The sequence below is a fragment of the Pteronotus mesoamericanus genome, unplaced genomic scaffold (genome assembly GCF_021234165.1).
Source record: "Pteronotus mesoamericanus isolate MK-2021 breed Mesoamerican mustached bat unplaced genomic scaffold, CSHL_Meso_final contig_116, whole genome shotgun sequence".
NCBI lineage: Eukaryota > Metazoa > Chordata > Mammalia > Chiroptera > Mormoopidae > Pteronotus > Pteronotus mesoamericanus.
Window position 1 is genome coordinate 5,243,741 of NW_026555027.1, and position 27,016 is coordinate 5,270,756.

At 55.3% G+C, this 27,016-nt stretch overlaps 1 protein-coding gene across 1 annotated transcript in view; it reads right to left on the minus strand.

Moving 5' to 3' along the window:
• Positions 1 to 3,197: 3,197 nt before the first annotated feature.
• Positions 3,198 to 27,016, minus strand: part of KCNJ6 (potassium inwardly rectifying channel subfamily J member 6) — a 182,670-nt gene continuing 158,851 nt past the window's right edge. Inside the window, exon 4 of the mRNA XM_054578334.1 lies at positions 3,198 to 4,775. Within this exon, the coding sequence (XP_054434309.1) occupies positions 4,450 to 4,775 (326 nt within the window). The 3' untranslated portion in view covers positions 3,198 to 4,449. The remainder of the gene's footprint in view (positions 4,776 to 27,016) is intronic.

A 27,016-nucleotide genomic window follows, 5' to 3' on the forward strand; every position in this document is an offset into this window, starting at 1 on the left:
CCTTTCTGTAGTAAAAGAAGCCCAAAGCGTACGCCTCGGCATCTGGGTTTGGGGCCAGGCCAGGGAACCGTGGGCAAGTTACCCCACCTGCCCAAACCCTAGATTTCCATTTATAAAATGTAAGCTCTAATACTCAAGCTGTCCTGGCGGATTAGAATTAAATGAAATAATTCGTACCAGTGCTCCGAGTGCTCCAGGCGCCACACACAGTGGGGCGTGATATTGTTTTGTTGTTCTTGTACCTACTGTGCTTCGTCAACATCTCACAGCAGCCTGAGGGGGTTTTGACTTATAGGTGACACGCTGCATCTGAAGCTCTCCAAGCCGCGAGGGGGCAGAAGCATTAGGAAGAGGTGTACTTTACTCCATTTCCATTTTAAGTTAAAGGATAACATTTCCTTAGATATAGGTTGGCCCTAAAATCTAGAAACACGATAATATTATTATCCATGAATCACCTATGATGCGTATGCTGCTTATGTTTTTAGACTTTATAGCCACCCCTGAAAGGAACTTGAAGATAGTATTTATCGTATACACAGGACATTTAATTTTCCAACTACCTTTGTGGCTGCTCTGAATCACATAGAATATTACCCAAGTCAAGGGAAGAAAGACGAAAAAGTAGTCAGACTGATGTCAAGCTGTCTTGGAAAGAACTATGAATATTTAAAAGTCCTAAAAAAAATCTCAAATCACTCGGCTAATCAAATGATTTCACATTCTATCGGTGAGTCAAGTAGTTTTCTAATAGCATTTTTATAGTCCTTTTCTCCAACAGCTCTCACCGTTGTAAACAGTGTCTGCACACGCCTAAGATTCCTGTTTAAACGTAAGTACAAAGGCGAAGGGGAAGAAGTAAGGATCCTGAAATGTAAGAACACGTAAGGAGGGCAAGCACAAGGACACTGCTTTGGAGACTTCAAAATTTCAGCTTTCTGTGAAGTCACAGATAATTTTTTTTTAATTAGAATGTAATGAAACATAGACATTTTAGAGCCCTAGTTTTGTTAAACCTGGAAGAGAAAGTTGTGCTTAAGAAATAGGTTGACATTCGTAGAGGCAGCTGTTAGGGAACACGAGTTACTGAGTTGAATGAGTCGGCCTAGAGCTGGGGGCCGAGGGGAAGAGCGTGAGAGGGACCGACGGAGGAAGGGCGCGGGCCGCGGAGCGCCTTCCCACGCACAGAGCGCGGCTGTGCGCTGCACCCGCCGGGCTGGAACGCCTCCTTTCCAAGGGATAGCAAAGCAATGACCTCCCGTTGCTGCAGATGTGCTGCTCTCCCAGGGGACAGTGAAAAACACAAGCAATTGTATTAATTACATGAAGTGGACTGTAAGTGAACAGGTGCAGTTCCAGCTGGAGAGCATGTTGGGGTGGGGGGAAGTGGGGATCTGAGGGTCTCAGCCGCCCTGGGGGTCATGCTTTGAAATGAATCTGCCCTTTCCTTCAGATTGGGGTCACCTGAAGTAAACTGTAACGCTTTAGATCAAAGTGCTTCTCTTGTGAATGGATCCCACCATGGTTTTGTGGAAAAGAGACTCCAATACACCAACCAAACAGACCAGAATATCAAGGGGAGAGTGATCCTCAGTCGTTGTGGGCACTGTTGCATTAAAATAGGCTTATTTATTTTCATAGCACTTGGTTTGCTTAACAAAGTGACTGAGTGAATGGGGGCTGGGTGTGGACTATGGCAGCTGGAATTTGTGGGGTTCGTCTTGGTTGAACTGTCTTAAGGGAAAACACCTTCAATATTTGCTGCTTAGAAAATTCAGTCTTAAGGAGCTGCTTTCAGTTCCAAATTTTAACAGTTGACACAAAATACACCGTTAAACGGTGTTACCAGTAATTGTAGAAAAATAGACGTTTGATCGGGACATTCTAGTAAAAGGTTCTTATGGAACATCCTCGTTTAAAGACTCAGAGGCTCACATTACAAAAAACGAGATTCGGTTCATGTTCTGTCTCCAACCACATTGACACCAAAGACAGTGGGAATGGGGAGGCCTCGCCCCGGGTACCCTGTCACAGACACAGAACTGGCGTGTGCGCCACCCAAGGGCTGTCAAGGCTCCTTGTTCAGTTGTGCTAAGGGGCCCGAGCTGCTGCTCCCGCCAGACAGCAGCATGAGTGTCGTTCGTTGAGCCTTAGCAACAGATCTAAAAAGGCCCAGTGAGTCGTCAAGAACTAAGTTAGCAGACTTTTTGCACCCCCTGCTCGATTTTGCTTTGTGCTACCATGCCAGGCCCTGCAAGTCTGGCGATGCTGCAGGGTCCGCGCCCTCGGGCCAAGAGCGCCTTTTGTAAGGCTACGTGGAGGTAAGGCCACGGTACCTCCCCACAGCCTGGCAGGAAGTGTATGGGGCTCCCTCCTCCTCTTTGACTGAAACCTCCTCCTTGGAGTGCGGAACGAATACGTGATTCAACAGATATTCAATGCAAACAGAGAAAGGCTGGCAAACAGGAAAGGGCTACGGCCAACAGTTTTGTTTTCCGTAAAGTCCATGCCAAGCAGCAGTTGCCCCGATGCGAAGTCTCGGAAGTGGGAGAGGAGAGACCCCATGTTACACTGAGGAGTCACTTTCCTTATCTCTGTGACACGCTTTTCAGTAGACGCGGTCCCCACACTACAGCGGAGGCCTGGGCGATCTGGCCAGGGAAAGCAAGGTCAGCAGGGGGGGATGGCTAGTTTGAGTTCTTCGACCTCTGTGGTGCAAAGCCTCAAACTGAGCACAGCAGGAGGGGCTGAAAATGAACTTGAATTCAGTCAATGGATATTTACGATGCGCGACTGCGTTAGGGAACAAACAGTTTAAAATTGTAAAATTAGTGTGAAAGATCTGTTACAGTGCAAAATCTCCACCTGCCCTTTTGTCTAAGATTCTCTTCCTTTTTTTTTTTTGAAAATTTTTTAATACTGAAATTTAGATTTTAAGTACAAAATACCTCCCTGCTTCCCTCCCTCCTTTCTTGTTCTCTCTCTTTTTCTATGTTTATATTTGCAGATTAAAATGAATTAAGGCTGCAGTTTTTTGTTTTCTTTTGATTAAGAGACACTTACTTTGGATGTGATTTCTAACCTGTGGCATGCTCTTAAGAGATTTCTTAGACAGTCACTAATCTTTGACTGTTGAACTCTGGTCATTTCATAAGAATATAAGAATAAGAATAAATAATAATGCAAGAAGTTGATGGATAAGCCCTCAGGGTCAGGAAGAGCGCCAGATAAAGTCGAAGTGTATGAGGTCAGTGGTACTACAAGCCATCATGAACTTCCTGGCTTTAGACCCAACCATCTTCTGCTCACGTGCCATGTCTCATTGTAATAGTCTGCAGTTCCTCGTGATTACAGAGTAGAGCAGCTAGAGAGTGAATGGTTTTGTAGAAGAGTTTCCAAAACTCTTGCACTACAAAGGGTGAGCGCTTATGTGAAAAGCATAAACACGTCATTGGTGACATGCCAGAGAATGTCTTCCTGGAATTCTTCCCCAGGCTTAGTCAGCGAGGCCCTTATTATGTTAAAAAAAAAAAAAGAGACCTCAGTTTGTAAACATTTCACAGTATATCAGTGTATTGGTGGTGGGTTTTGCCATCTACTGGACCTCCCAACTTCCCCCAGACCTATGGCTTATTAGATTCAATGAAAGGATCAGAGAGAGAACAGTGAGGTACCCAAATGGGCGGCCAGTCTGGGACACAGAACAAAGGCCATGCACTAAAGAGCCAGGAGTCAACGGGACCAAAGAAATTCAGAAAACAAAGACACTGGAACAGAAATGCCTACTGCGCATTGAGAATCTTTTTTCTTTTTTTTTTCTTTTTTCATCTTATTCCTAAAGTTATATATCTAAACCTACATTAATTATATATCTATGTACAGTATTTAGAAGTTGTGTTCTACAGTACTTTTGTACATGCTGGGTTTTATTACTAACTGCAAAAGAAAATAATTACATAAGGCAAATACATGTACAGTGTCCTGTCTCGGCCTCCCCTGGGTCCTGTCCCCGCACTGCCCCCTGGGGCAGCGCCTCGCCCTGGGGGCAGGATGTGTTGGGACCTATGCCCTGTGTCTCACTGCACGGATGGGTAGGCATCGGGCACCTAACACCTGTCCCAGGTCACGTCTCCGACCCATTCTGCTGAGCGATCTGCTATTGCCCCACACACGCAGGCGAGGAGCTTCAGTCTCCAGGAGGTGGGTGTGTGGCGCTGAGGACGGAGACAGGCACCTCGCGCCTTCCCCGAGTCCGTGTCTGCCTCATCCATCTGAGTAACTGAGAGAGGGCAGGTAGATATTTTACACCTTGAAGATTTGTTTTCTGATAATGCCAAAATTAAATGTAAATAAAGAATGAAGTAAGAGAGACAGAAAAGCAAGAGGATGAGAGACAAGAAAGGCTGTAGGGGTGGGGGAGGGCAGGAGAAGAATGGCCCGGCCGGGGGGCTACACTTTGGACTCGTTCTCTAGATTTGCCACATCACCATTCCTTTCCGTTTGCTCCTCGAGGTTCTTTTCTTCCTCTTCAGTCTCCAGTTCTGCGTGCTGGTTGAGTTTGCTGGACACAGACCAACTGAGGGGCAGCTCTGCCCTGCTGGCCAGCTCGGCCAGCTCTTTGGCACTGAGGGAGGGCGTGCTGGTCTCATAGGTCTCGTGGAAGCTGTTGTAGTCGACTTCGTAGAACCCGTCCTCCAGCGTCAGGACTGGGGTGAACCGGTAGCCCCACAGGATCTCACTGGTGATGTAGGAGCTGCGAGCTTGGCACGTCATCCCTGCGGAGAGAGGAGCGCAGGCTTTAGTGTGTGTGGAGCGGGCTCACCGCCGCCAGGGGCCCTGGGTAAGCTGGGCGGGGTTGCTGCCAGCAACTCTTCCCACGGTGACCTGCACGGGGTGGCACACAGGGCAGGTGTCGTCCGCGGTGCAGTCACAGTCTAACGTGCACAGGAGCGTGTGGCGGAGAGTCTGGCTCCCGCGAGGTGCCCTTGCCCCCAGGCTGTGCACACACACAGGGCACGGGGGCACGTTCCCGGTGTGCGCACTCCTGTGTGTGTGTCCTGTCCACCCTTTGCTGTGGCAGAGCCCTGAGGTCAGGACTTTGACCTCCTGCTGCTTTGCTTGAATCCCACTGGGACTGGAATGCCAGGTCACAGACCTAATGACGTGTGACTTATGGAACTGCACCTAAAATGCCCGAGGCTGGAGTCACGGCCGCCGTTACCTGCCCAGCACCTCGCCACACGAGCCGCGACTGTGGTCCCCCAGGAGGCTGACAGGCATGCGCCCCGTCTGGCCTTCCCCAGCCCCGGGGGTGGCGGGTCGGACAGTGCGGTGATGCAGCGCTTTAAAGGCCCCCCCCCCTTCCCAAACGTAGGGAGCCTTTTCCTACTTTGGCACAGAAATGCCTCCTGAGCTCCTGGCTGCCCAAGAGTCGGGCGTGGCTTCTTGTAAATGCGAAATGACAGCACCAGGGAAACTCCACCCGCCTCCTTAGCAAAGAAAGCCAGGCGGCAGGCTCGGTGTGAGACAGGGGACACGATGGGTGCGCGTCCCCCGGAACCTCTTAGAAAACTTCTCGGGGCGGGGAGGCGCCCAGGGTCGCCCGGGCCTTCCTTGGGGCTGGCTTCCCCGTGAGTGGGGCAGGGCCAGTTCCTATGGCCCGCGCTTCTCAGGAACCCATGAAAACTTTAATTTCTTTTAAAATCAGAAGAACGCAATAAACTTTTAGGTAAAAAAATGTTAACATACTCATCTTTACCCTGATACAGTTGTTAAATGTAATATAATTAACATTTGTTGACGGATCAGACCTCCTGTAAAGGGAAAGCGCCCCAGGACTCAGGAAAGTCCTCTTGTGCCCCGTGTCCACTTGCCCCAGAAGGCAGCGGTCAGGCAGCCTGTCACCCGCTGGGGCAGGCTACGCGGCGCACGAGGCAGCTGCCGGGCGCTAGGCGCCGGCGAAGTGGGAGGAGGGGCCAGTGCGGGTGAATGTGAGAAGCACTCAAGCTGCAGGGTCCCCCAGCAGTGTGCTGGCTCCCCGGGCTGGAGGGGGACACTGGGTGCCAGGGACCGCGGCCACGGACGCAGCCTACCCCTCGATCCCAGGCCAAGCGCCACCCTCTCGGCGCCTCCCTCTGGAACGGGCGTGGCAGGGCGGCGGGCACGGGGCGGGGCAGGGCCGCCCGGCCTCGCCTTCCTGTCTCAGAGTCCCTCCCCCGCGTCCCCCCTCCTGGTCTGTGTCCGGGAGGGGCCGGGGGACGAGGTGATGGCCGGGCACACGGGCTCAGAATGAGACACCAACAGGACGTCACAAAGGCGATAAAATCATTTGATGGGTTTTTAAAAAAGTACATGTTGATGGCAAAGTGACTAGAAATAGAGATGGGCAAATAAAATGAAATCCACCAAGACTTCCACTTCTAGCTGCGTAAATAACCACGCAGAACTAGACATAAAAATGCGATGATCAAAGTTAAAATCTAGACAGATATTTAAGGTTAGCCTGGAACTGGCTGAAGAGAGGGTCAGAAGCCTGGGGTACAGGTGGGAAGGATGAGCACAGGAGGCCCCAAGACGTCCCGGGCGGGGTGGGGGGGTGGGCGGCGCGGAACGGCGCCCGGGAAGCCTTCTGCTTGGAAGCTCGCTGAGACCACGGCAGAGTGGGCGAAGCCGACGTTTTCAGAACCTGCCAGCGACCTGCGGGGCCGGCCGTGGGCACCCGGGCAGAACTTCCCCGCCTGCGGCCGCTCAGCTGGGCTATTCTGACGGGCCTCCCGGGAGGGGGGGCGCTTGCCTAGGCCCCCTGGTGACTGTGGGCTCGCGGTGACAGACGTCCAGCGGGGAGCCCGGGGCCTTCTGAATGTGCGGTGGGGGAGGGGAAGCGAGGCAGCAGGGTTCACGCTTTTCCGGCCTGAGCCACCTCTGTCGCCCTGGTTCTCTCAGGGTTCCCGCAGCACATGGGGAGCCCTCGGGGGACCGCGTGGGGGTAGGGACCTTGCCGACCACCCCTGTGGTGTGGCTGGCGGGTGGACGGCGCAGCCACACACACGTGTCATCGGCGACGCGGGGGATGGCACCGGGCTCAGCGGGCGGTGGCTGCGTGCCCCCCTCAGGACGCGGCCCTGCCCACCCCCCTTGGCCTTGCCCAGGCTTCCTCCTGGAGGCCGGCGCCGTTACTCGCCAGGGGTCCTCCCGTGCCGTGTCCACGGCCCAGGGGGTCTTGAATAGCTCCTTTCCAGAAGGCGTGTGCCTGGTTTGCACCCGCCACCTCCAGACGCCCTGGTGTCTAAGGGAGCTGACTCAAGGCCCCTGCGGGGCCACCTCTCTCGGCCGGGCCCTCCTCTGGGGGCTGTCTTGGTGCTTGTGCTCCCTTCAGGCTCCAGGGAGGGTTCCAGGGAGCATCAGGCGCGGCTCTGCCCGGACCTGCCCTGGCGCCGCCCGGCCTTCCTCCCCCTCAGGGCGTGGGCTCCAGGGCTCCACTCGGCCTCTGCACCCCACTGGTCCCCACTTGTCTGGGACCTGGGAGCACCCCCTGCCGATGGCCTGGACCAGCCGCGAGGCGCAGAGCTGGCGTGGGCACCCCGGAGGGAGGGTTTGGGGGCGTGCCTGCTGGGCCAACACATGGCCCGAGGCCCCCACTGGCTGGTACCAGTGGGACGACAGAGAGTTGTGTGTCCTGGGGGCTCCATGGGGGCTCCTGCTCCGCCCACGAACCTTAGGGGGCTGAGGAGGCGCCTCTGAGATGGGGGATCTGCCCCTGTCCCCAGGGAGTCACAGCCGGGGAGCCCGCCCCTGCTGGTGGGGACACAGGGCCCTCTCCTTCCTTTAAAGGGATCCGTCCACAGGCCTGGGTTCTGTCGGGGTGACTGCAATGAACCAGGGGACCCCTGACTTGCTGACTTAGGGAAAGTCACTCTCCTCTTGCTTAGCCCTGTTGTCCCTGGTGGAAAGACTGTTAAAGGAGGTGGCTGTTTCTCCTAAGTGACCACCTGGGCCACTGCCTGGTTGGCAAGGCCCCTGCACCGTGAGGAGCAGCTTCTGGGGAGATGGCCCCATGAAATCTGGGTTTGATGACAGTACCTTTTCCAAGGTTGTCCCGCCAGCAGGTGAGGTGCTGGGTGGGGATTTGAACTCACGTCTGCTGCCATTCACGTTCATCCCGCCCTGCAGCGTTGGACTGACTCAAATTTTGAGACTCATTTTTCCAACCTGGGTGTTTTCTCTTAAAGGAGGCTCTGTTCCTGTAAATGTTTACAGATTACCTTATTACCCCTGGAACAGAATTGCCATGGATGGGCGGGGCCCGAGGACGGAGCTGTCTGCAGGACGGGCTGATGAACTGATTTCACAGCAGCCGCAGCCTGGCTGATACACTCATTTTAGGGATTAAGTGGAAAATGAAAGCGGGATCAGAGCATCGTAAGCATAGGGCAGGAATGCACCGCGAATTAAGCGAAGAGGCAGAGCGTGGGGTCCCCGAGGACGAGCATGACATTGCAATTTGGTTTGGATGAGGAAACCAAGAGCTCCTGCAAACGCCGTCGCACGCGTGTGGGTCTCCGAGCTCCTGCGGCTGCGCAGCCCTGGAAACCGGTCCCCGGTATCTGCAGTGCCGCACGCTGGAGAAGGGCTTCTCGTTTGCTGCAATGTGCAGCAAGCAGGCAGAAGTGACGTCGGCCTGCAACTTTCTGACGGTGAAAATGCCCTGCAGAGCGGGTGGTGGTGATAGATTTTTTTTTTGCTTGTCGGCCGAATGGATGGAAAGAGAAAATGTATCTTGATACTGTGCTCATTCATAGGGATCCCCAGGTGACGAGAACCCCAGCACAGGCGGGAAAGGAAGGGATGCTGAGGTCAAAAACTCCCTGTGGTGTGGCATCCTGCCTCATCGGGGCTGGGAGGGGCTTGGGAGGCCCCCCTACTCCCCGCCTCTTACAGGTGGGGAAGCGGAGACAGCATCCGCTCGCCCCGGACGTCCGCCCGGCTGCTGGCAGAGCCTGAGGCTCATCCAGACCCTCCAGGCCCTGGGATGGTCCTCTTTCCATCCTGCTGCCAAAGCATGAAGCATCTGTCCAGAAATGCTGGCTCCCACACTTCAAACACAAAACTCCTTGTTCTCGCTCCCCAAGTGAGTAATTTGTGTTCCGTGTGTGCTTTTGCTGGAAACTGAGCTGCGGACAGCCCAGCTCCTTTTTCCAACGAGGTGCCTTTCTGTGGAGCTCCCTGGCCTCGTGTGCTTTGTGGCTTCGTGGCTTCATGATGGTACCGCTGTTCTGAGTCCCTGTCGGAGCTCACAGGAGAGCTCCGGGCAGTGTCCGGCGTTGTTCTCGTCTGCGTCTGCGGAGAACGCAGCGCGAACAGGTGACGCTGTTTCGCAAGCACAATGCGTGACCGTGAGGCTGCCTTCCTGACCGTGAACTTGGCGCCGCCGAAGTCATGGATGTGACATCTCAAAGGGCGAGCCCTGGACGCGGGGTGCCCTCCCTGGCCATGAGGCCCTCGTCCCAAGTAGGGTAGGGGGCCGTGGCCACCCCCTCACGGAGGGGGCACATCCTATGTGACCCAAAGTGTGATGATGCGACTCACAATTTTGGGGTGAACGAGTAGATCTGAACGTGGCTGAGCAGATGGGAACGGAGAAAGGGAAGCATGAAGAGAAAGAGGCAGGAACAAAACAAAAGAGGGAAAGAGCAGAGAAAGGACTAGACGCGAAGCCACCCCAGGGGCAGCGACCGGGGGATGACCCTGCCTCCGGGGCCTGCCCGGGGGCGTGCGCCCAGCCTCAGGCCCCGCCCTGTGATAGGACGCGAACGAGCCAGCACCCTCCAGCCTCACCCGGCACCCGGACACACTCACACTGGAGACTCGGGGGCGGTCACCGGTGTGGCGGCGTTTCCCGGGTTTGCCACGTCAGGACGCCGTCTGGTACACTCTTGGCCTCTCCCAGGCCTCCCCGATGGGCAATGACTCAAAGCCCTTTGTAAAACCACCAAAGCACTTCTGTTCCTGGCAATACAGTTGTGCAGAGAACCCCCCCCCAAAATGTCCCCTCCAGAATACCGAAGATGCTGGGTGCCCGATACAAATGCAGGTCCTAGTACAGGTCTGGGGCGGGCAGGGAGGGAGCAGGGTTTCCCTGTTTGCTGTCACGCCCTGCGACGTTAGTGATTACTGCACACTCCGCCATGTGACGGCTACGCCCCTTCCAGCCAGGGGCCGCGGGGACGGTGGGGGCGCAGGCCATTCTGGGGGCGGCAGCCAGGGAAGCAGCACCAGTCCCGCAGGTGCCGGGCGCAGGCTGTGCGGCTCAGCACACCCGTCCTGCCCTCCACCCGACCTGCCCCGCACCAACCTGCCCCTGTGCGCCTGCGACCCCCACGCGGGGTGACTGCCGCCTCCGAGCTGCCTGTGCTCCGTCCCAGGGAGGGCACCGAGTGTCCCCTGACGCCGGGAGAACCCCTCAGTCCCAGGCCAACCTGGACACAGGCCGTCCTAGCCCACACCCGGTCAGCCAGGCTACCCTTTTAAAACGCCCATCAGCTCTCCTCTCGCCTTGCTCCGCCTCCTCCCCGGCCCCTCTCAGGGCAAGAGCCCCAGTCCTCAGGTCACAGAGCCTCAGGCCAGCCGGCCGGGTGGGCTCGCAGCAGGGGGCTCAGGCAGGGCCGTGGGCCCTGGGCTCCGTTGACACCCCTCGTGCCACTTTCTTACCGTCTCCCTTGGGCTGAGCTCTTGAGCCCGGACAGAACCGTGTTCTGTGTCTGACAATAGTCGGTGCTCAGTCTACATTTGCCCCCAGAGTCCTGTCCTTTTATCTGGACTTTCAGAGATGATGGCTTTACCTCGGAGGTACAAACACCACACAGACTACATCACGGGAAGGAAGGAATAAAGTTGGGGACTGTTTGTCAGCGAGCGGCCGCCCTGGTTGGTTTTAGCCACACTCTGACCCGGCCCGCTGAGAGCGCCCAGGCTCGGGCGGGCTGTGTGGCCGCTGCGCCACGAGGTGGCGCTCGCGCTCGCCCGGCTGCTTTTTGGCCACTGCTGACCGCTCGGCGCTGGGCAGGAGCCCCGGCTGTCACCGCAGGACGTCATCGCGGACGCCTGGAGGGAAGCTGCTGTCTTCGGGCGCTTCGGGCTGCCTCTCGGGTCCTGGGGTCCCAGCATCTCTGGGACGGGCAGCTCCTCGATCTTTCCTGGGACCCTGGACTCGGGAGGGGAGGCTGCCTTAGCCCCTGCGAGCCTCCGCCCTGCCCCGACGTGAGAACAGTCTCGACCGGCAAGGAGACGGCTTGTGATAAGAGCGGACATCTCGGTGGGCTGGGGGCCTTTGCTTCTCCTGGAAGCAGTTTCAGGCAAGCAGACATCCTTGCCGTGGGGAAAGAGAATTTGGAGGTTTGCCCCTAAATAGTCTGTTGCTGTGTGTTATCCCGGTCCCCACATTCCTATTGCTAGAGTGAGTCGTCTTTGGGGTGAATGTGCTGAGTCCCCACGTCCGTGGAGGCTGGCGCATGTGGCCGGTGTTCCACCTGCACTGACCTGCACTGTGGCTCTCCACCCTAGCGTGGTCCTGGGACCAGCAGGAGCTGCAGCCGCTCAACACGCAGAACCCGGGCCTCCAAAATCAGAGGCTGCCCCTCTGAAGACTGGGCAAGCCCCGGCAGGGGGGCTGCGGTCCGAGGGCAGTGAGCAAGGCTGGTGGGGTCCACGGCCGGGGGGACTGACCACCGGGTCAGCCACTCAGAGCAGCTGCTGTGCGGGGGGGCCTTCTTCCAAGAGATAGCCCTGCCCTGGGTCAAGTGCGTGTGCTGTGACTTCAGGGAGCACGTGGTCAAGGAGGCAAGGTGGACGCTAATCTCCCTGCGACTGGCTCACCACTGTGCCCGGACACCAGTCTACATGCACTGCACGGAAGCATTGCGTGGAACGAAGCGTGACCGCCGACCGAGCGCCCTGTGGAAGGCACAGAGGGGGCACCCGGGGCCGTGGACGTGGTGCGGGGCAGCTGGGGTCCACCTGGGCAGCGGCATGTCGGTGGAAGGGCTGGACGAACGAACAAGGGGAGAGCAGAGAGGTGGACGCCCCTCCGGGGCGATGGTTCTCTGTGGGGCAACTTTGCCCCCCTGGGGACAGGGGCCACGTCTGAAGATACCTTTGATTGTCACAGCTGGGGTGGGGCGGGTGGGTGTAGAGGCCAGGGATGCCACAGAGCACCCTGCGATGCGCAGGGTGACCCCACCACAGAGGCGCCCGGGGCCAAGGTGGAGGGTCTGTGAGAGAGAGCAGGGCCTCTGCCAGCACCGATGGTGACTTCTGGTCTACCGTGGCTCTGCGTCCCCTTCCCGGCCTCCCCTGGCCCCAGCGCTGGGACCTGAGGCCTCGTCTGGTCGCAGTTGACTGTGGGGACAGGGCTCCAGGCCAGGCTGATGCTGCACTTGGGAGCTCTAACCGTCCAGAGGCAGAATCCATAACTGGTTCAAGTCCCGCTTCCCAGACACCAAGACGCGGGCAGTCCCCACCGCCCTGCTGGCGGGGGACTGTTGCCTGGGACCGCAGGACCCGTCCCTCCCGTGGCTGAGGCAAGCTCCCACGGCTGCAGTGTGGCAGCCTGGCGGCGGGGGCGGGAGAGGACTCCGCTAAACACAGCTCGGAGACAACGGCTTTGCCATGGCAACAGCTCCGAGCTGGGAGTGCAGCTCCTACCCGCCCCATCCTGCTGCACACTGGGCATGTGCAGCCTTCCGTGTCCTACCCAGAGAGCAAGTTGGCCAAGAGAGTTCATTTCCAGTCCTTTGGGGGAAAGTCAATGAAAACAGTCGCAAACAACCCTACCTTGCTCAGAGAGAACCAAGTCCTTGAGGTTGCAAAAATACCAGTGCCTTTTCCTTTCTCCTGTCCTTTCTGTTCTTCCTCCTCCCCTGTTGTTGTTGCATTAAAAATCGATGCTTTATTTTTCATAGAGCTTTACCTTGATTAGGCTATTTTCCATAACATTTTTCCTCAGTAAATTTCTCTAGACTATATAGTTAATCTTATTTTTATTTGACTGTTGTAAGCTCCCTGAGATCAGAAGCTGTGTCTATTAATCTACCCATCTATCCACCCACCTACCCATATACAAATCCACCCAACTATTCACCCACGCAACCTTCATTCATCTACCCACCCTTCCACTGAACCATTCATCCAGTCATCATCCATCCGTCCATCCATCCACTCACCTACTCATCCACCCATCTGATCAGGAAACTATTCATCTACTCACCCATCCATCCATTCATTCATCGATCCAGCCAACAACCCATCCATCTACTTGTCCCTCCATCTACTCATCAGCAGCCGTTTGGAGTGCCTGCTGCCCGCCCAGCCCACGGGTCTTACTCTCACTGTATCCTTCTACTGGAGGTTAGACATCCACAGTATGAAGTCTTAAATGCAATTTGATGGTATGTACAAGGTCCCGTGGGACCAGAGAGAAGCTTCTAGCTAGCTTGGGGGTAGTCAGGAGGATCTCAAAGAGGAGGGGGCCTACCGGAAGAGGCCGTGGGACCAGCATTTATCTAGAGGAGCAGCTAGAGGGTGGTTTATAGGGACTGAGACGTCGGTCGCTGAAGGGAAGGTGGGGGCAGGAGATGCTGCCGCCCAGGTGCGTTAGGTCCAAACTGTGGCAGGTCTTCACAGACACACCACGGAGTGTGCATTGGCTCCTGTCAACAGTGGGGGCTACTGAACATCTGAGGGGTGAACGGTGTGGCCTGCGCTGTGTTTCTTTTGAATACATACCCCTGGGGGCAGGAACAGTAGGCTTGGGAACGGTGGCTTCTCCACAGCCAAACCATGGAGATGTGGGAACACTCTCCTACGTGCCCTGGAGTCTCTGGGAGGGTTAGAACCCTCTGCCTGGGGCAGTTCCCAGCAGCCCTCGGAAAGGCCCCATGAGGGGGCACAGCGCAGGGCCTGCAGGGAGCGCGAATGGCACCGGCCCCAGAGTTCTGCACGTGTGGCGGAGAGACCCAGGCTACTCAGCACTCTCAGCGGCCATGGCCCGCACCTGGCCCCAGCCCCGCTCCTCCGTGTCTGTGCTTTGATCTCCCGGTGTCGGCTGGACTCAGTCATCTCTGGCGAGGAATAAGTAAGAGTAGAGGCGATTCAGAGATGAGGTCCGGAAAGGCACGGTGGCTTTCTCTTTCAATCTGGTGGTTCACTTGCTTTGGGGAAAGTGATCTGCCTTGTTGTGAGGATGCTCCAGCGGCCGCTAAGAGGCCCATGTCGCAAGGCACTGGGGCCTCCAGCCGACAGCCACGTGAGGGAGCCACGTTGGAAGCAGACCCTCCAGCCCCAGTCCAGCCCCGGCCTTCAGATGCCCGCAGCCCTGGCTGCGTCGGCTCCCTTGTGGGAGACGCTGACCCAGAACCACGCAGCTCAGCGACTCCTGATTGCTGATCTACAACAAGACACGTTGGTTGTTCTCAGCCACTGACAATGTTAATGTGTGACTCAGTGGACCGAGGAAAGGAGACCGCCCTTGCCCATGTGCGGGGGCAGCTCCCGACCACGGAAGGCGCGGCTCGAACTGGAAGGTGAGGTTAGCGAGAGCCTGTTCCCCTGCCCGCCTTTGAGCTGGGACATTGGTCGTTTGCCCTTGGATTGAACTGAGACGGGAACTTAAAACTATCGGCTCTCCTGGGTCTCTAGCTTGCCAACTGCAGATCTGGGACTTTTGGCTCCATGACTGTATTAGCCAGCTCCTTACAAACAGCTTGCTCTCTCTCTCTCTCTCACCTCTGTCGCTGCCTTTGTATTCTGTCCCTCTGAAGAGCCCAGGCTGTCACCCTTACTGCTGAGGACCCAGCGGCCACCCTCTTCACGGCCCTTCACGGAATGTTTCGGACCCACGAGCTTGGCGTCTCCCTGTCCAGCAGGGGTCCCGTGTTTCCGCAGTGGCTCTGACTGGGGACCTCATTGGCTGTGGAGGGAGCGATGACCCTAGAGCTGACAGCAAGTTTCGAACTAACGCAAAGGAGTCTGACCGTCAGATATCAAGAAGGAAAGATCCGAGGTCCCCACGGCCCCAGTCAGAATAGCGACGCCCTGGTCCGAAACGCCTCCGGTCTCTTTAGCTCCCCAGGGGTTGAGAGCTCTGAGGCCTCATTTTTCCTGGCGTTTTTCATTTGTTGTCAGCAACTTGAAACTCTTCTATAAGAGGAGGAAATATCCAAAGGTGCAGGTGGAGACACTGTAATCTAATGAAGGGTGATCTAGAAATAGCCAGCTGGTAACTTGATAACTTTCCAAGGTTCTCTGATGGGTCCTTTTCTTCGTCTTCTGTGGGTAATTCTTGTGTTGGTTTCGGCCTGAGAGGAGAGTGACGAGTGCCTGTTGGTGAATTTTGCACAGGGTCCTGTGTGTCCTGAGCCGAATAGAAGCCTGTGACTGGATCAGGAGCTCCCGACAGGCGTGCGCTAGCTTGTTGGCTTCACTCTGACTGGCGCTGAGAGGACCTGCTTTCATAGGACTGTGCTTAGAACTGTCTGCATGGAGTCAGGTTCTCCAGAAGCCTTTTCATCCCAAAAGGAAAGACCTTCCTCTCCGTGAATGTATACGTGGCTGGTGACTTATACCAGGGAGGTCAGTTGGCACCAACAAGGAGAGAAGGGAGAGAGGCAGTGACCGAGACCAGGTGTCCTGAAGGTCGGGGCTCTGGGCGGCCGCCAAGGCCCACTGGGGCCCCGCCATGGAGCTGCTGCGCGAGCCGAGGCGGGGGCGCGGTGCGGGTCTCGGCTGAGCGTGGGAGGGTCGGCCCCTGCTGCTCCATTTCTTCACCGAGGGACTGAGTCGGGGCGCCCAATGCCGGGGACTGTCCTGGACCTGCTGCCTGACTGTCCTGTTGGGTCCCTCGCTCCGCAAATATTGTGTGTTTAGATTGTCTCTAAATGACCACAAACCTGGTGGTTTTCAAACAACAGAAAGCAAGTGTCCCGTGCACCTGGGAGTCAGAAGTGTGGATCAAGGTATCGGGGGCCGCCCCCTCTGAGGCTGCGGGGAGGATCCTTCCCGCCTTTCCAGCTTCGTGTGGCTCTGACAGTCCTTGGCTTGCAGCTGCATCGCTTCAGTCTCCGCCTCCATCCTCTGTGTCTTCTTCTCTTTTGACTCCTGCAAGGACACTTGTCACAGGATATAGGGGCCACCTGCGTAATCCAGGCTGGTCTCATCTCAAACCTCTTAATTATATCTGCAAAGACCCTTTTCCCAGCAAGGCCACACTCAGAGGCACTGAATGTGAACATGTCCTTTTTTGGGGGCCACCCATCAGCTGCCCCCAGACAGGCTGGTTCCTGAGCAGGGACCAGGGGGCTCCATCTGCCCCTGCGGCCTGCGGGGAAGGTGGTGCGTGTCTAGGTCTGGGGGGGTGGGGGTGGGGAGCAGAGGCAGGGCTCCCTGTTCGCCCCAGCTCCCTCCCGTGGCTCTGGTCCCTGGGTCCCTGGCACCTGGCTCGGGAAGCGCGCCTCGTTCCTCGGAGCAGTAAGCCGGCTGAGTCACATCCCCACCCTGATTTCCCTCGTAACTTCTTCAGCTGCGAGTTCCCAGGGGGAGGGAGCCAGCTGAAGAGTCAGCGAACCCACGCCCAGAAGAGCACAGCAGACCCCAAAGGAGAGCCGGACTCGCAGGAAAAGAAGACGTGATGCCTGCACGGCGGCTCCCCCGGTGACCGAAACGGCTGTGGGCCGCAGCGCGACGTGGCGGCCGAGACGCCTCCGTTCCTGGGGGACGTTCGAGATCCTTGCTTTTTAAAAATAAGCAGCACTTGAAGAGAGCAGCTTTGACTCGGTCCTTCTTCAGGGTTCCCTGGAAGATCGCCTCTTTCCTTGCTCCCTTCCCCCTTCTCTCTGCGGCGGGGGGTGGGGTGGGGGGCTTCTCTGTGTTTTGTCACTGTCTCTTTAAGGGTCAGAACTTCCGTTTTCCCAGCCCAGCCTGGTTGTTCGCAGGGAGAGAAGATAAAGCTGAGGCCCTTGGACCAGCCAGGCCCCAGAAAGGGAGGTGGGCAGAGTCCTGGGGTGGGGAGCTGAGCGTGGCGGGGGAGGGGGACGGGGACCTGGACCAGGTGTGCCACAGGGGACGGAAGCTCGCTGAGGCAGGGGGTGCGGTGAGCTCGCAGCCCGCGGTGCCACACTGTGCGGTGGCCGGAAGGGAGGCTGACGTGCGTTTCCCCGATGGCCCGTGGTGTGCTGTGACCGTGACCGTGAAAGGTGCTCCGCATGGCACCCTCTCCACAAGCAAACGAACAGGACCCCGGTCACGAATAAGGGATCATCAAACTTCCCCTCTAATTGTTGTGTTAGTTTGCTGGGGCCGCTGTAGCAATGTAGCGCACACTGGACCACTTGAACAATGGAGATACATTGCCTCTCAGCCTGGAGGCTGGGAGTCTGGGATCGGGGGTTGGCTGCTGGTTCCTCCTGAGAGAATCTGTTCAGGCCTCTCCCCTGGCTTCCTAGGCTTTGCTGGCAACTGGCAGTGTTCCTTGGTTTCTGCTGCAGCCCCCCATCTCTGCCCCTTCTGGAGCACGTGTCTGTTTCCCCATTTCCCTCCTGAAGGTCAGTGGTCATAGTGGACGGGGGGCCACCCTACTCCCATGTGACCTCATCTGAACTAATCACATCTGCAATGATCTTGTTCCCAGACAATGCAAATTTCTTAGGTACTGGGGACTAGGGATTCACGATATGACTTTTGGGGACACCATCCAACGGCATCAACAAGCGTTGGGTTGGCCCAGGAAGCTTAGGGAGCTTAGACTGATACTGGACACAGTTACCGGAGCCCGGAGGTCAGGGATGTTTGTTGACTTTTGTTTTCTTTTGCCAAAGAGGGTCGGAGCGCAAAGCTGGCGAGCATCCAATGGGGAAAAAGTGGGTTATCGAGTGAGCAGCGTTAGGACAGTCAGTTGGCCGGTCAGAGCACAGTGCAGCTGGCTCCCGGCCGAGCCCAGCTGCACCGAAGATCGCAGTTTAAAAGTTCACTGTGAAAGGACTACAAGGAAACATAGCAGAATTATTTTATGCTAAATAATACAGGGATCAGGCAGGCCTCTTCCTATAACATAAGCTCTTCCTATATTCCTAGCCGCACACATTCCACTGATGTAAAACTGAGATCTCGTGAAGGAAAGTGCTGATGTCACCACATGGAGTAAAAATATTCTGCAGGCAACAGATTAAAACAACAACAACAACAACAACTACAAGCAACAGAGAAACCCATGTGATAACGGACAGACTGTGAAAAATATTTGTAAAACAGACAAAGGGCCAATTTCCGTTGTCTCGAACAAGCCTTTCCAAATCAGTAAGAGAAAACAAAAAAATCCATGAGCGAAAACGGGCACAGGGCAGGAAAAGAAACAGCAGCCCACGTATTAAAAGACACTCCGCTGCACGGCGAGCTGCCCACACCCGGCGAGGGGGGGTGTGTGCGTCCGCAGCTCCGCCCCTCTGGAGGAGGGTGGTGAACCCGGCGCAACCTGCGCAGGGCGAGCTGGCGACGCGTCTTTAAACGCAAACGAGGCACGTCCACTCCTGTCCCACGAATCTCACGTCTAGCCTGGGACCTCAAACTCTTTGAAGTGGTGCCGGTTATAGAAAAAGAACGTAAAAACTATCTAGATATCCATCAATAGAGCACTCCTTCTGTGATTGTACATTCATAAACTGGGACATTATTTTGCAGTTTGAAAGAATATGTTAATGGGTTAATAAAGATTTACAGTATATATTACATCAAAAAAACATTAACCATGGGAAAAATATATGGTCCCATTCATGTAATAAATGTAAATACGTATTCATGTCTGTGGACATGTGTGTGGATATTTCTGGAAGGTGGGCAAGGGAGCAGTGGTCTGTCTGGGGAGGGACTGGGCAACAGAGGTGAGGAAGGGATGCGTTTTCCATTGTATAGTCTTTTATACTATTTTAATTTCTTACCACTGTGTGAGTATCACTTTTAATGTAAAAACATTAAAGTTATAATAAAAGAAATGAAGAATGAGAAGCTGATTCTTCTCTGGCCATAAAGAGGCTTTGCTCCAGGCTACTCTGAGAAGCTTTCCCTCGATATGCCGTTGAGGCCAGTGGCTGGCGAAATTAAACTGCTTTCGACTGAGGCAAATAAAGGGGGGTTCATCACCCAAGTCAAGCTGGCCACACAGTTGGCCGATTAGGTGCCGTCCTCTGGGGAGGAAAGAGCTGCTGTGATTTTTACAGACATGCATGGAATCTGGTGTTTCTAGTCTGTGACCTGCACATGTCCCCTCTCTTGTCAGATGCTCACCAGGCCATGGGGCAGACATGGCCCTTTGCATTGATATTGGCCTCCAACTCCTCGATGCCCAGGTGCCCAGGCACAGGCTTGACAGGGTGGGGCGGTGAGAAAGTGAGAGCTGGGCAGCTGGCGTGGCCCAGCCCAGAGCGCACGCCGCCCCTAGAGGCAGCGCATCCAGGCTTCAGGAAGCCCTCTGCCAAATAAAGGTCCCTTCTGGGGAAAGCGAGGCCCAGGGTGACACATGGGCGGCTTCACGGCTGGTTGGTGCAGGAGCTCTGTCCTCCGGGTCATGCTGCCCTCTCACTGACCCCTGGCCCCTAGGAGCCTGGGAGGATGGTGGTCGCTAGAGCCGTCACTGCCTGCTCACTCCGGGGAGGCAGCACGCAGGGCCCCGGAAGGGCAGGTGCCAGGAGCGTTCTTCTAGGACCCAAGGAGGGCTGAGGGCACGGTCCACTTACCTCAGTTAAAACAATGGCCCCCCGCCCCCAGGCCTCAGAGGGGCTTGGTTGAGCCACGGAACAGGGCCCCTCCCCTGGGACAGCCTGGGCTGGGAGAACGGGCAGAGCCAGGAAGGCTGAGAGTGGGCCCCGCCAGTCTCAGCAAGGCCGGACCACGTGCCGCGGGGTGGGATTTCCAGACGACCACGGTTCCCTGTTCAGACTGCGGTGTAATAAACAAACACTTCTCAGGTGAGGCCAGAAAGCTTTGTAAATTGTGGCCAGTGCTGCTCCTTTTTGGCAAGCAGGCTACATGCAGTGCAGAGGAAGCGTGTTCTTCCTGTCTTCGTGCCGTCCTGCTGAATCCTCGGACAAGGCTCCGTGACTCCAACGCAGCGCTGACCTCCGGGGACGGAAAGGTGGGTGGGGACGTTGTCTTCTCTCAGACGTGGTCCCAGACAGCTACGCACTTGGGCTCTTTTGTCTTTAATTTATAGCTCTGGGCTTTTTCTACTCAGCGCCAGACCAACTCTCGCTGCTTTCAACATGGCCGCTTCCAGCCGACCCATCTCCTCTCCTCATTTGCTGCTTCCAATCTTCTCCGGCCCGGGGATCAGTCCACTGGGGGTTTCTTACTAGAAAAGAAAGGGGCAGGTTCTGCGGAAGTTCACGTGAGTTGCAGTTCCCGGGCTGAAATGTGTGATGTGTAAATGCCTGGACATGCGACGCCTTTCACGGCTGCATGTCTCTCTTCACACCTGGGCCCTCAGTCGTGTTCTGGAATCTAGATGGATCAGGTTGCCGGGTAAACAAGTGCCAGATGATAACAAAGTTTTGTGTTTTTTGTTCTCCTTGTAGCATATTTAATGATTCTGGATGACTTAAAATGACTTTGTTCCTGAGCCCTACCATCCAAGATGGAAGCCATCCCTCTTGTCTGACCAGTTTCAGGTAGAAAACACCTGAATGGGAAATAAGGACTCAGCACTCTTCGGTGTGGCTGATTCATTTGCAGGCGCTTGGGAGACAGGTGTGTTTTCCCCTCGTAAAGATAATTTTAGAGCCGAAGTGCTTTGACGTACTTGAATTATATGTGATGGGATCCCCAGCTCACCTTGTTGCGATGAAGCGTAAGGCAGAACTGCCAGCTGATGAGGATGAACGTTTTTTCTAACGTGACATTTTTAGACGTTTGAACCATCTGCCATTTTATAGGTGAGTAGAACTTCTGAGCACTAGCGATATACCAGTACTTTAAAGGCAGCTTTTTTCCCCTTGAATGCCTACTACAGATCCTATGCTAGGTTCTCTTACATCCTTTCATTGAAGAATCACCCTGACCAAGCTGGGCAGGTGCTAGCTTTCCCATCAGGTAGAGGAACTGGGGTCCAGGTAGCCCAGATGTCTCGGTCAAGGACAGGAGCAGCGGGCCAAGATGTGAGCACGTCTTCTGACCACAAGCCCAAGGCTTTGCCTGGTGACTCTCACACCCATTCTCAGCCTAAGGAAGCTGGTAACGTCATCCGTTGCTGGTGACAAACGCTCTCCCTGACCCGACTTCAGCCAGCCTCCTCCGAACCCTCTTCCTGCCCTTTCTTGATCTGTGTCTGTGCATCACCCAGTTTTACCCAAAGTCCTGCTAAGTCGCTTCAGCTAGAATTCCCCACCCTCAGTATCTGATCACCTCCATTATATGATCGGGGTCCTCACCCTCCACCGTCCCCTGGGTGATGTCTGATGGCCCCGGCCTGCCCTTAGCGAGGACCCCGTTAGGTCCGTTTAGCCAGAGTCCCCCCAGCCCTGTGTTCCCTCTCAGTCTTTCTTCATTCACCAGCACCCTCCGCCGACAAGCGGGTTGCAAAGCCCCACTCGCCTCTGCTGCATTTGGAACGGAGCCCAGCTCGGCCCCGAGGCCTCTTCCCCCGATTGCAGTAGTTCCTGATTAAAATCTGCCTTTACCGCTTAACTACTGTCCGCCTCTGTTTTTCCCTTGGCACTGGCCAGGGCTGCTCTGCGGTACTGAACGCTAATGGCCAAGGAGGCGGGGAGGAGGGACGTGGGTGTCGGACGGACACCTGGCATTGCTCATTCATAAGACCTGGCTGTGCAGACACTTGGCTGGAAACCAGGCTTGGTTGCTTAGTAAGTATTTTCTCGCAGCCTCACTGTTTTAGAAGAGGTATTTAATAGACACAGTGACTTTATGGGGTGGAAGCGCTGGCGGAAGGATCAGATCCAAAGAGAGCAAGGCGGGGGTCGCGTGGAGTCTGTGCATCTACATCGGGCATTGAGAATTCAATTGTGGTGAAGATATCATTAAACATGTGTGTCATGGATATATGTAAATGTGTATATTTGCGTGTACCTATATACATAGTATCCATATATGTATGTGCATGTGCACCTATAAAATATATATGTGTATATATATTCTTGACAGTATAGTTAAGGGAGAAGTCCCATTTGCAGAAGAGCCGGAGGGTCTCTGGCTTCTAAAAAGCGATCCCCTCCTCCTGACAGAGGCCTAGCAATGAAGGAAACGGTGCTCTCCTACCCTCCCCCACCGCCCTTCGCGAGAGGGAATCTTGATGGATTTTCTGCTCTGGAATCACTTTTAAATTACAAATATTCAAAAGTCTGACAGGTTATAAAAGAGGAGGGTGACAAGACAAATCGGTAGGCAAAGTGTGTTTTCCTTTTCTTCTCACTTCCCCCCTTCAAATGGATTCCACCTTGTGTTTCTCTTTCCTCTGAAGGGGCTCAGTGTTCTGCTGTTTCTGTTTTCCAAGCCTCTCAGGAAGGAGGCATTTGTAGCTCAGGGTGGATCTTTCAGGGCGTTACTTATGTCTCCATCCATCCAACCAACTGCGCTCCCCGGTTCTTACACACAGGCAAGTGGTGCATGTCTCCCTCCGACCCTCCCTAGATTTAACAGCCTCTAGGTAAGTAAACGGCCGGCACTGCGTGTCAGAACGAACGGCATGTCACACGGGGCTGTTTGAAGCTCACTTATGGAGGATTGTGTAGCACAAGGCTCTGTCTCTCTCAGGTCTCAGGCCAGGCACCAGGAGCTGGGGCGGGGGCACTGGGCGGGCGGGGCTCCTCTCCTCACACTGTTTAATGCACATCAGGGAGCAGCAGTCACTCCCCACCGTCCCCGCTGGCTTGGGGCTCAGGCCGAGCTGAAGGCTGGCTCTCGGGTGGCCAAGCCAGCAGCTTATTCCTCGCCGATGGCCCACGTGCTGTATCCTTAGGGAACTTAATTTTGGATGAATGCCTCGGAAAGATGAAAGCCACCCACTGCAACCAGCGCGCTCGCCCTCCTGGAAACCCTCTCCTTCTCAGTGTGGCGTTATGCAATGAAAACCGCACTTAGTCGGCAGGTTATAAATCACTTTAAAATATCCCTGCATATGAAAAAATGACCAATGACTATGATTTTTTTAATGCCATCATGATGAACTATTCCATGCCCAAAGGGTTATCATTTTCCATTAAAAATTATTTTACATTCAAGGATTTTCACTTTACAATGTGTACCTGATGGTAGCCATTTCCCCCTTGAATCTTGTTTTAATTGATAGAAGTTCAAGGACCATGGACATTTCATAAAGTCCCTTTATGCACTGAAATAACAGGGCCCTCTGGCGTACGTGGACTTCGGCACCTGTCTGTAGATCTTTGTCCTTGTCTCAGGCATCAGTAAGATAAAAAGGCTTTTGCTGTGAGAGTCTTTGAATGTGTCGAGGGCCTATGAGCGTGGATTCTGGGGACAGCACCGCAGTTCCTGAGAACGGCGCCCGGCCCAGTGGATTGTCTACGGCTGCAGTTAGGGCACAAATGTGCATTTTTAATCCTAAACCAAAATGGGATCGTAAGCATGCGCGGATCAAAGTAACACATTCACGGGTCCACCTTCAGTTTCCTTTTCACGTTCAGGCGCAGCATGCTCCAGCCGCCCCTTCCAGGAGGAAGGATAGGGCGGCCACTGCGTGGTGGGCGAGGGAGGGGCTTACCAGCCGTTGAACCACGGCAGGCTCTGGCCAGGCGTGAGGGGCGGGCAGGCTCACCTTGTGCTTGCTCACGTTAAACTCCTGACTCTTCGCCTTCCATGGGAGTCAGAGCTGGGCCACCCGCCTGGGCTCTGACCGCTTGCTTTGCTCAGCCCCTGTGGAGCCCGACTGTTCTTGCTGGCAGCTGGAGGTGACGCCCACGGGATGGGCGCACCTGTGGAACCCGACCTCCGAGAGCTCCACGCAGGCGTCCTGGTCCACACCTGATTCTCAGTTTTGCCCTGGCTGCAGCGACCTCCACCCACGCGCCCTCAGCCACCGGCGCCTTGCTGTTATCAGCACAAGTCGAGACCTGGCCCCGTTGGTGGCGTGCAGCGAGGCGTGGCAGCCGCTGGGCCCTGCGTAGCTGCCCGCACCTGTGCTTCCCTGGAGGGCGCAGCCGTTACAGCTCCACGCGCCTCACAGGACCCGCTGCTGGTGCTGGCGGCGTGAACGTGTTAATTCTCTGAATGCGCCTTCGCTGTGACCCACCGCTGCGGCTCAGATACTTCTTTTGAGACGTTTCACTGTATAATTAAAAAAAGGCTTCTGTAACCTCAGCTGGTGGCTCGTTTACGTCAATCAACGTTTGACAGAGGCGCGTTCTGGCTCGGCTTGATAGTCACTCGGGGTTTCTGGCAATGGAATTTGATACATGTCCACTTTCAGGGAGTAAAAGCGTTGAGCGGCACCTACATTCCCAGGTAACTTTTATGTTGCAAATCCCTCTCCCTCAGCTTTTGAGAAATACATGAAATGCATTTCCCCCCTTTCAGAAGGATTTCCAATGCACTCTACACCGAGTTTGAATTGGGTTTAAAACTCATTGATTTAAAGTAGACAGAGAGCAAGTATAATCTCTTCAGCCACGCCAGCACCACATCCCACACTTGCTGGTTGTGAGAATCATGCCCTTGTCTCTGAGTTCCACTGAGTAGAAGGGTCTGGAAGGTGACAGGAATGTGGGGGCCAATATGAACCGTGTCTTGCGTAGAAATACAGTGTTCTCTCGGTCCTGACCGGACTCGGGCTCAGCGGCCAAGCCTTCCCCTCGCTCTGAAACGCAGAGTTTGGGCGCTGGCTTCAAAGGGGGACAGGAAGATGGGGGAGGGCTCACAAAATACCTCAAAGGTTCCGACAACTTGACATTCTCCGAGAAACAGACTGCCCGTGGAGATCCACAGTCACCCAGCAACACGCCGGGGAGCCATCTGTTCAGCCCAAATGTCTACAGCCTTTCCCCTCAAGTTTAGTTATTTAGTTACAGCTAGAATAAAAGGGCTGGGTTAGACAGGGTAAGTTTCACTCTTCATAGAGCTGCCAAGAAGGGGTAACTTTTTATAGGTCTTTCTGCGTGTTGTAAATCTCAGCAACCTAGTAACAGCTGTCCTGTTAATCACTAGCTGCTCGGTGGAAATTCTATCTTGTTTTCTGGCTTTTATTAGAAGGGTTAATGGGTAGGGAGAAACCGTCTCCCGATAGTCTCTATTTTGACAAGAAATCAACAACATTAATCCTACTTGGAAATCTATCAGATTCAACTATTTAAATGCCATAATTTTCCCCCTGAGATAGATGGTACCTGGTGCTGTGTGGAAGGTATTTCCTTGCTTCTTGAAGATAGAATGATGTTTTAGGCAGTACCCAAGCACTCACTGGTCTGATGACATCTGAGTGGGCGTATGAACGCTGTTGTCCCTTAATTAATGTCACGAAACAAGGGATGGTGTCTCAACGTCCGCTTTGAGGAGGAGGGGCCTGGGGCATGCCTGGGCCGCAGAATGAAGAAGCGGTAGCTCCAGGCTGTGACGGACGAGCCCACAAGGCGGGATTCTGGGGGAGGGCTTGGAAATGCCAGCCCCTGTCCAAGGGCCAAACCCTGCGGGCATACTGTCCCCCCAGAGGGTAGTAGGCAGGAGGGGTTGTGTGTGTGCGGGGACACAGCACGGCTGATGGTGCAGAAAGAAGCAACAGGCGATTCTGGGTTAAAAGCAGAAATGCCACTCGATGAAGTGGCGTGGCGTTCCCGGGCTTCATGAGCCACGGGATGCGCTGTGCCAGCCACGGGGGAATGCAGCATCCCTCCTGCCAGGGGGGCACGGAAATTCACGGCAGAGGAGTTTCCAGAAGGGGAAAGGCCCAAGCTGGGGGACAGATGGGACGCACCCTGCACTGCAGCCTCCAGTGGCCACACACCCCCAGGCTCCCCCTGAAGGCGCTTCCTGTGGGGAAGACGCCTGGACCCACAGATGCGCTGTGTGCGTGCAGGTCGGCGGCTGTCACCAGGACAGCGACGGTGCCTTGCCTGTACTCAGACGCCCCGCCTTCCCGCCCTGGGTGCTCTTTCAGCAATGACCCGTCTGGGGGGTCCTTTGAAGGGAGGAGGGGTGTGGGTGGCTCTGGGGGAAGGGGTGCTGAAGTGCTTCAGGGTTTTTCCTCACTGCCTGATCATGCAGCAACGAGCCGAGCCGTAGTGCATTTTGCTTTATGTGATGTTAGATGAAGTGCAATTCTTCTCGCCGCAGGTGGGGCCCCTCCACTGTCTCGGCCTGCAAATGGCAGGCCCCGCGGTCGGCTGCCAGGAGCGTGGGGGCTTTGGTGAAGGCCGCAAACCCCCAGCGAGGGGGAACCTGGGTGCGGGCTCTCATCGCGCGGGCCTGGTCTGCAGGCTGTGAGTATGCAGTTTGCAGAGTGTCAGGGGCTCTGCCCCCCCACATCCACATGTTGACACCCCAAACCCCACTGTGACTGTGCTTGGAGGTGGGGCCTACACAGGAATAGTAAAGGTCACAGCAGGTCCAAAGGGTGGGGCCTTAATCCAACAGGACGGGTGTCCTTCTGGGAAGAGGAAGAGAGCGTGCCAAGCCCGCAGAGAGGAAAGGCCAGCCCTGGCAGGTGGCTGCGTTGGTTGGAGCGCCATCCCCCAAAACTGAAAGGTCATGGGTTCGATCCTGGTCAGAGCACACGCCTAGCTGTGGGTTTGATCTCCGGTCCCCAGCGGGGGTGCCTACGGGAGGGAGCTGATCGATGCTTCTCTCTCACTTTGATGTTTCTCTCTCCCTCTCCCCATTCCTCTTTCTCCAAAATCAATAAACATGTCTTTAGGTGAAGATTAAAAATGAAAAAACAAAAAACAAAAAAAAACAAAAACAAAAAAAGAAAATGGGAGAGTCAGTGCAAATTCTCGTGAAATGGAAAACGCTCTCATTC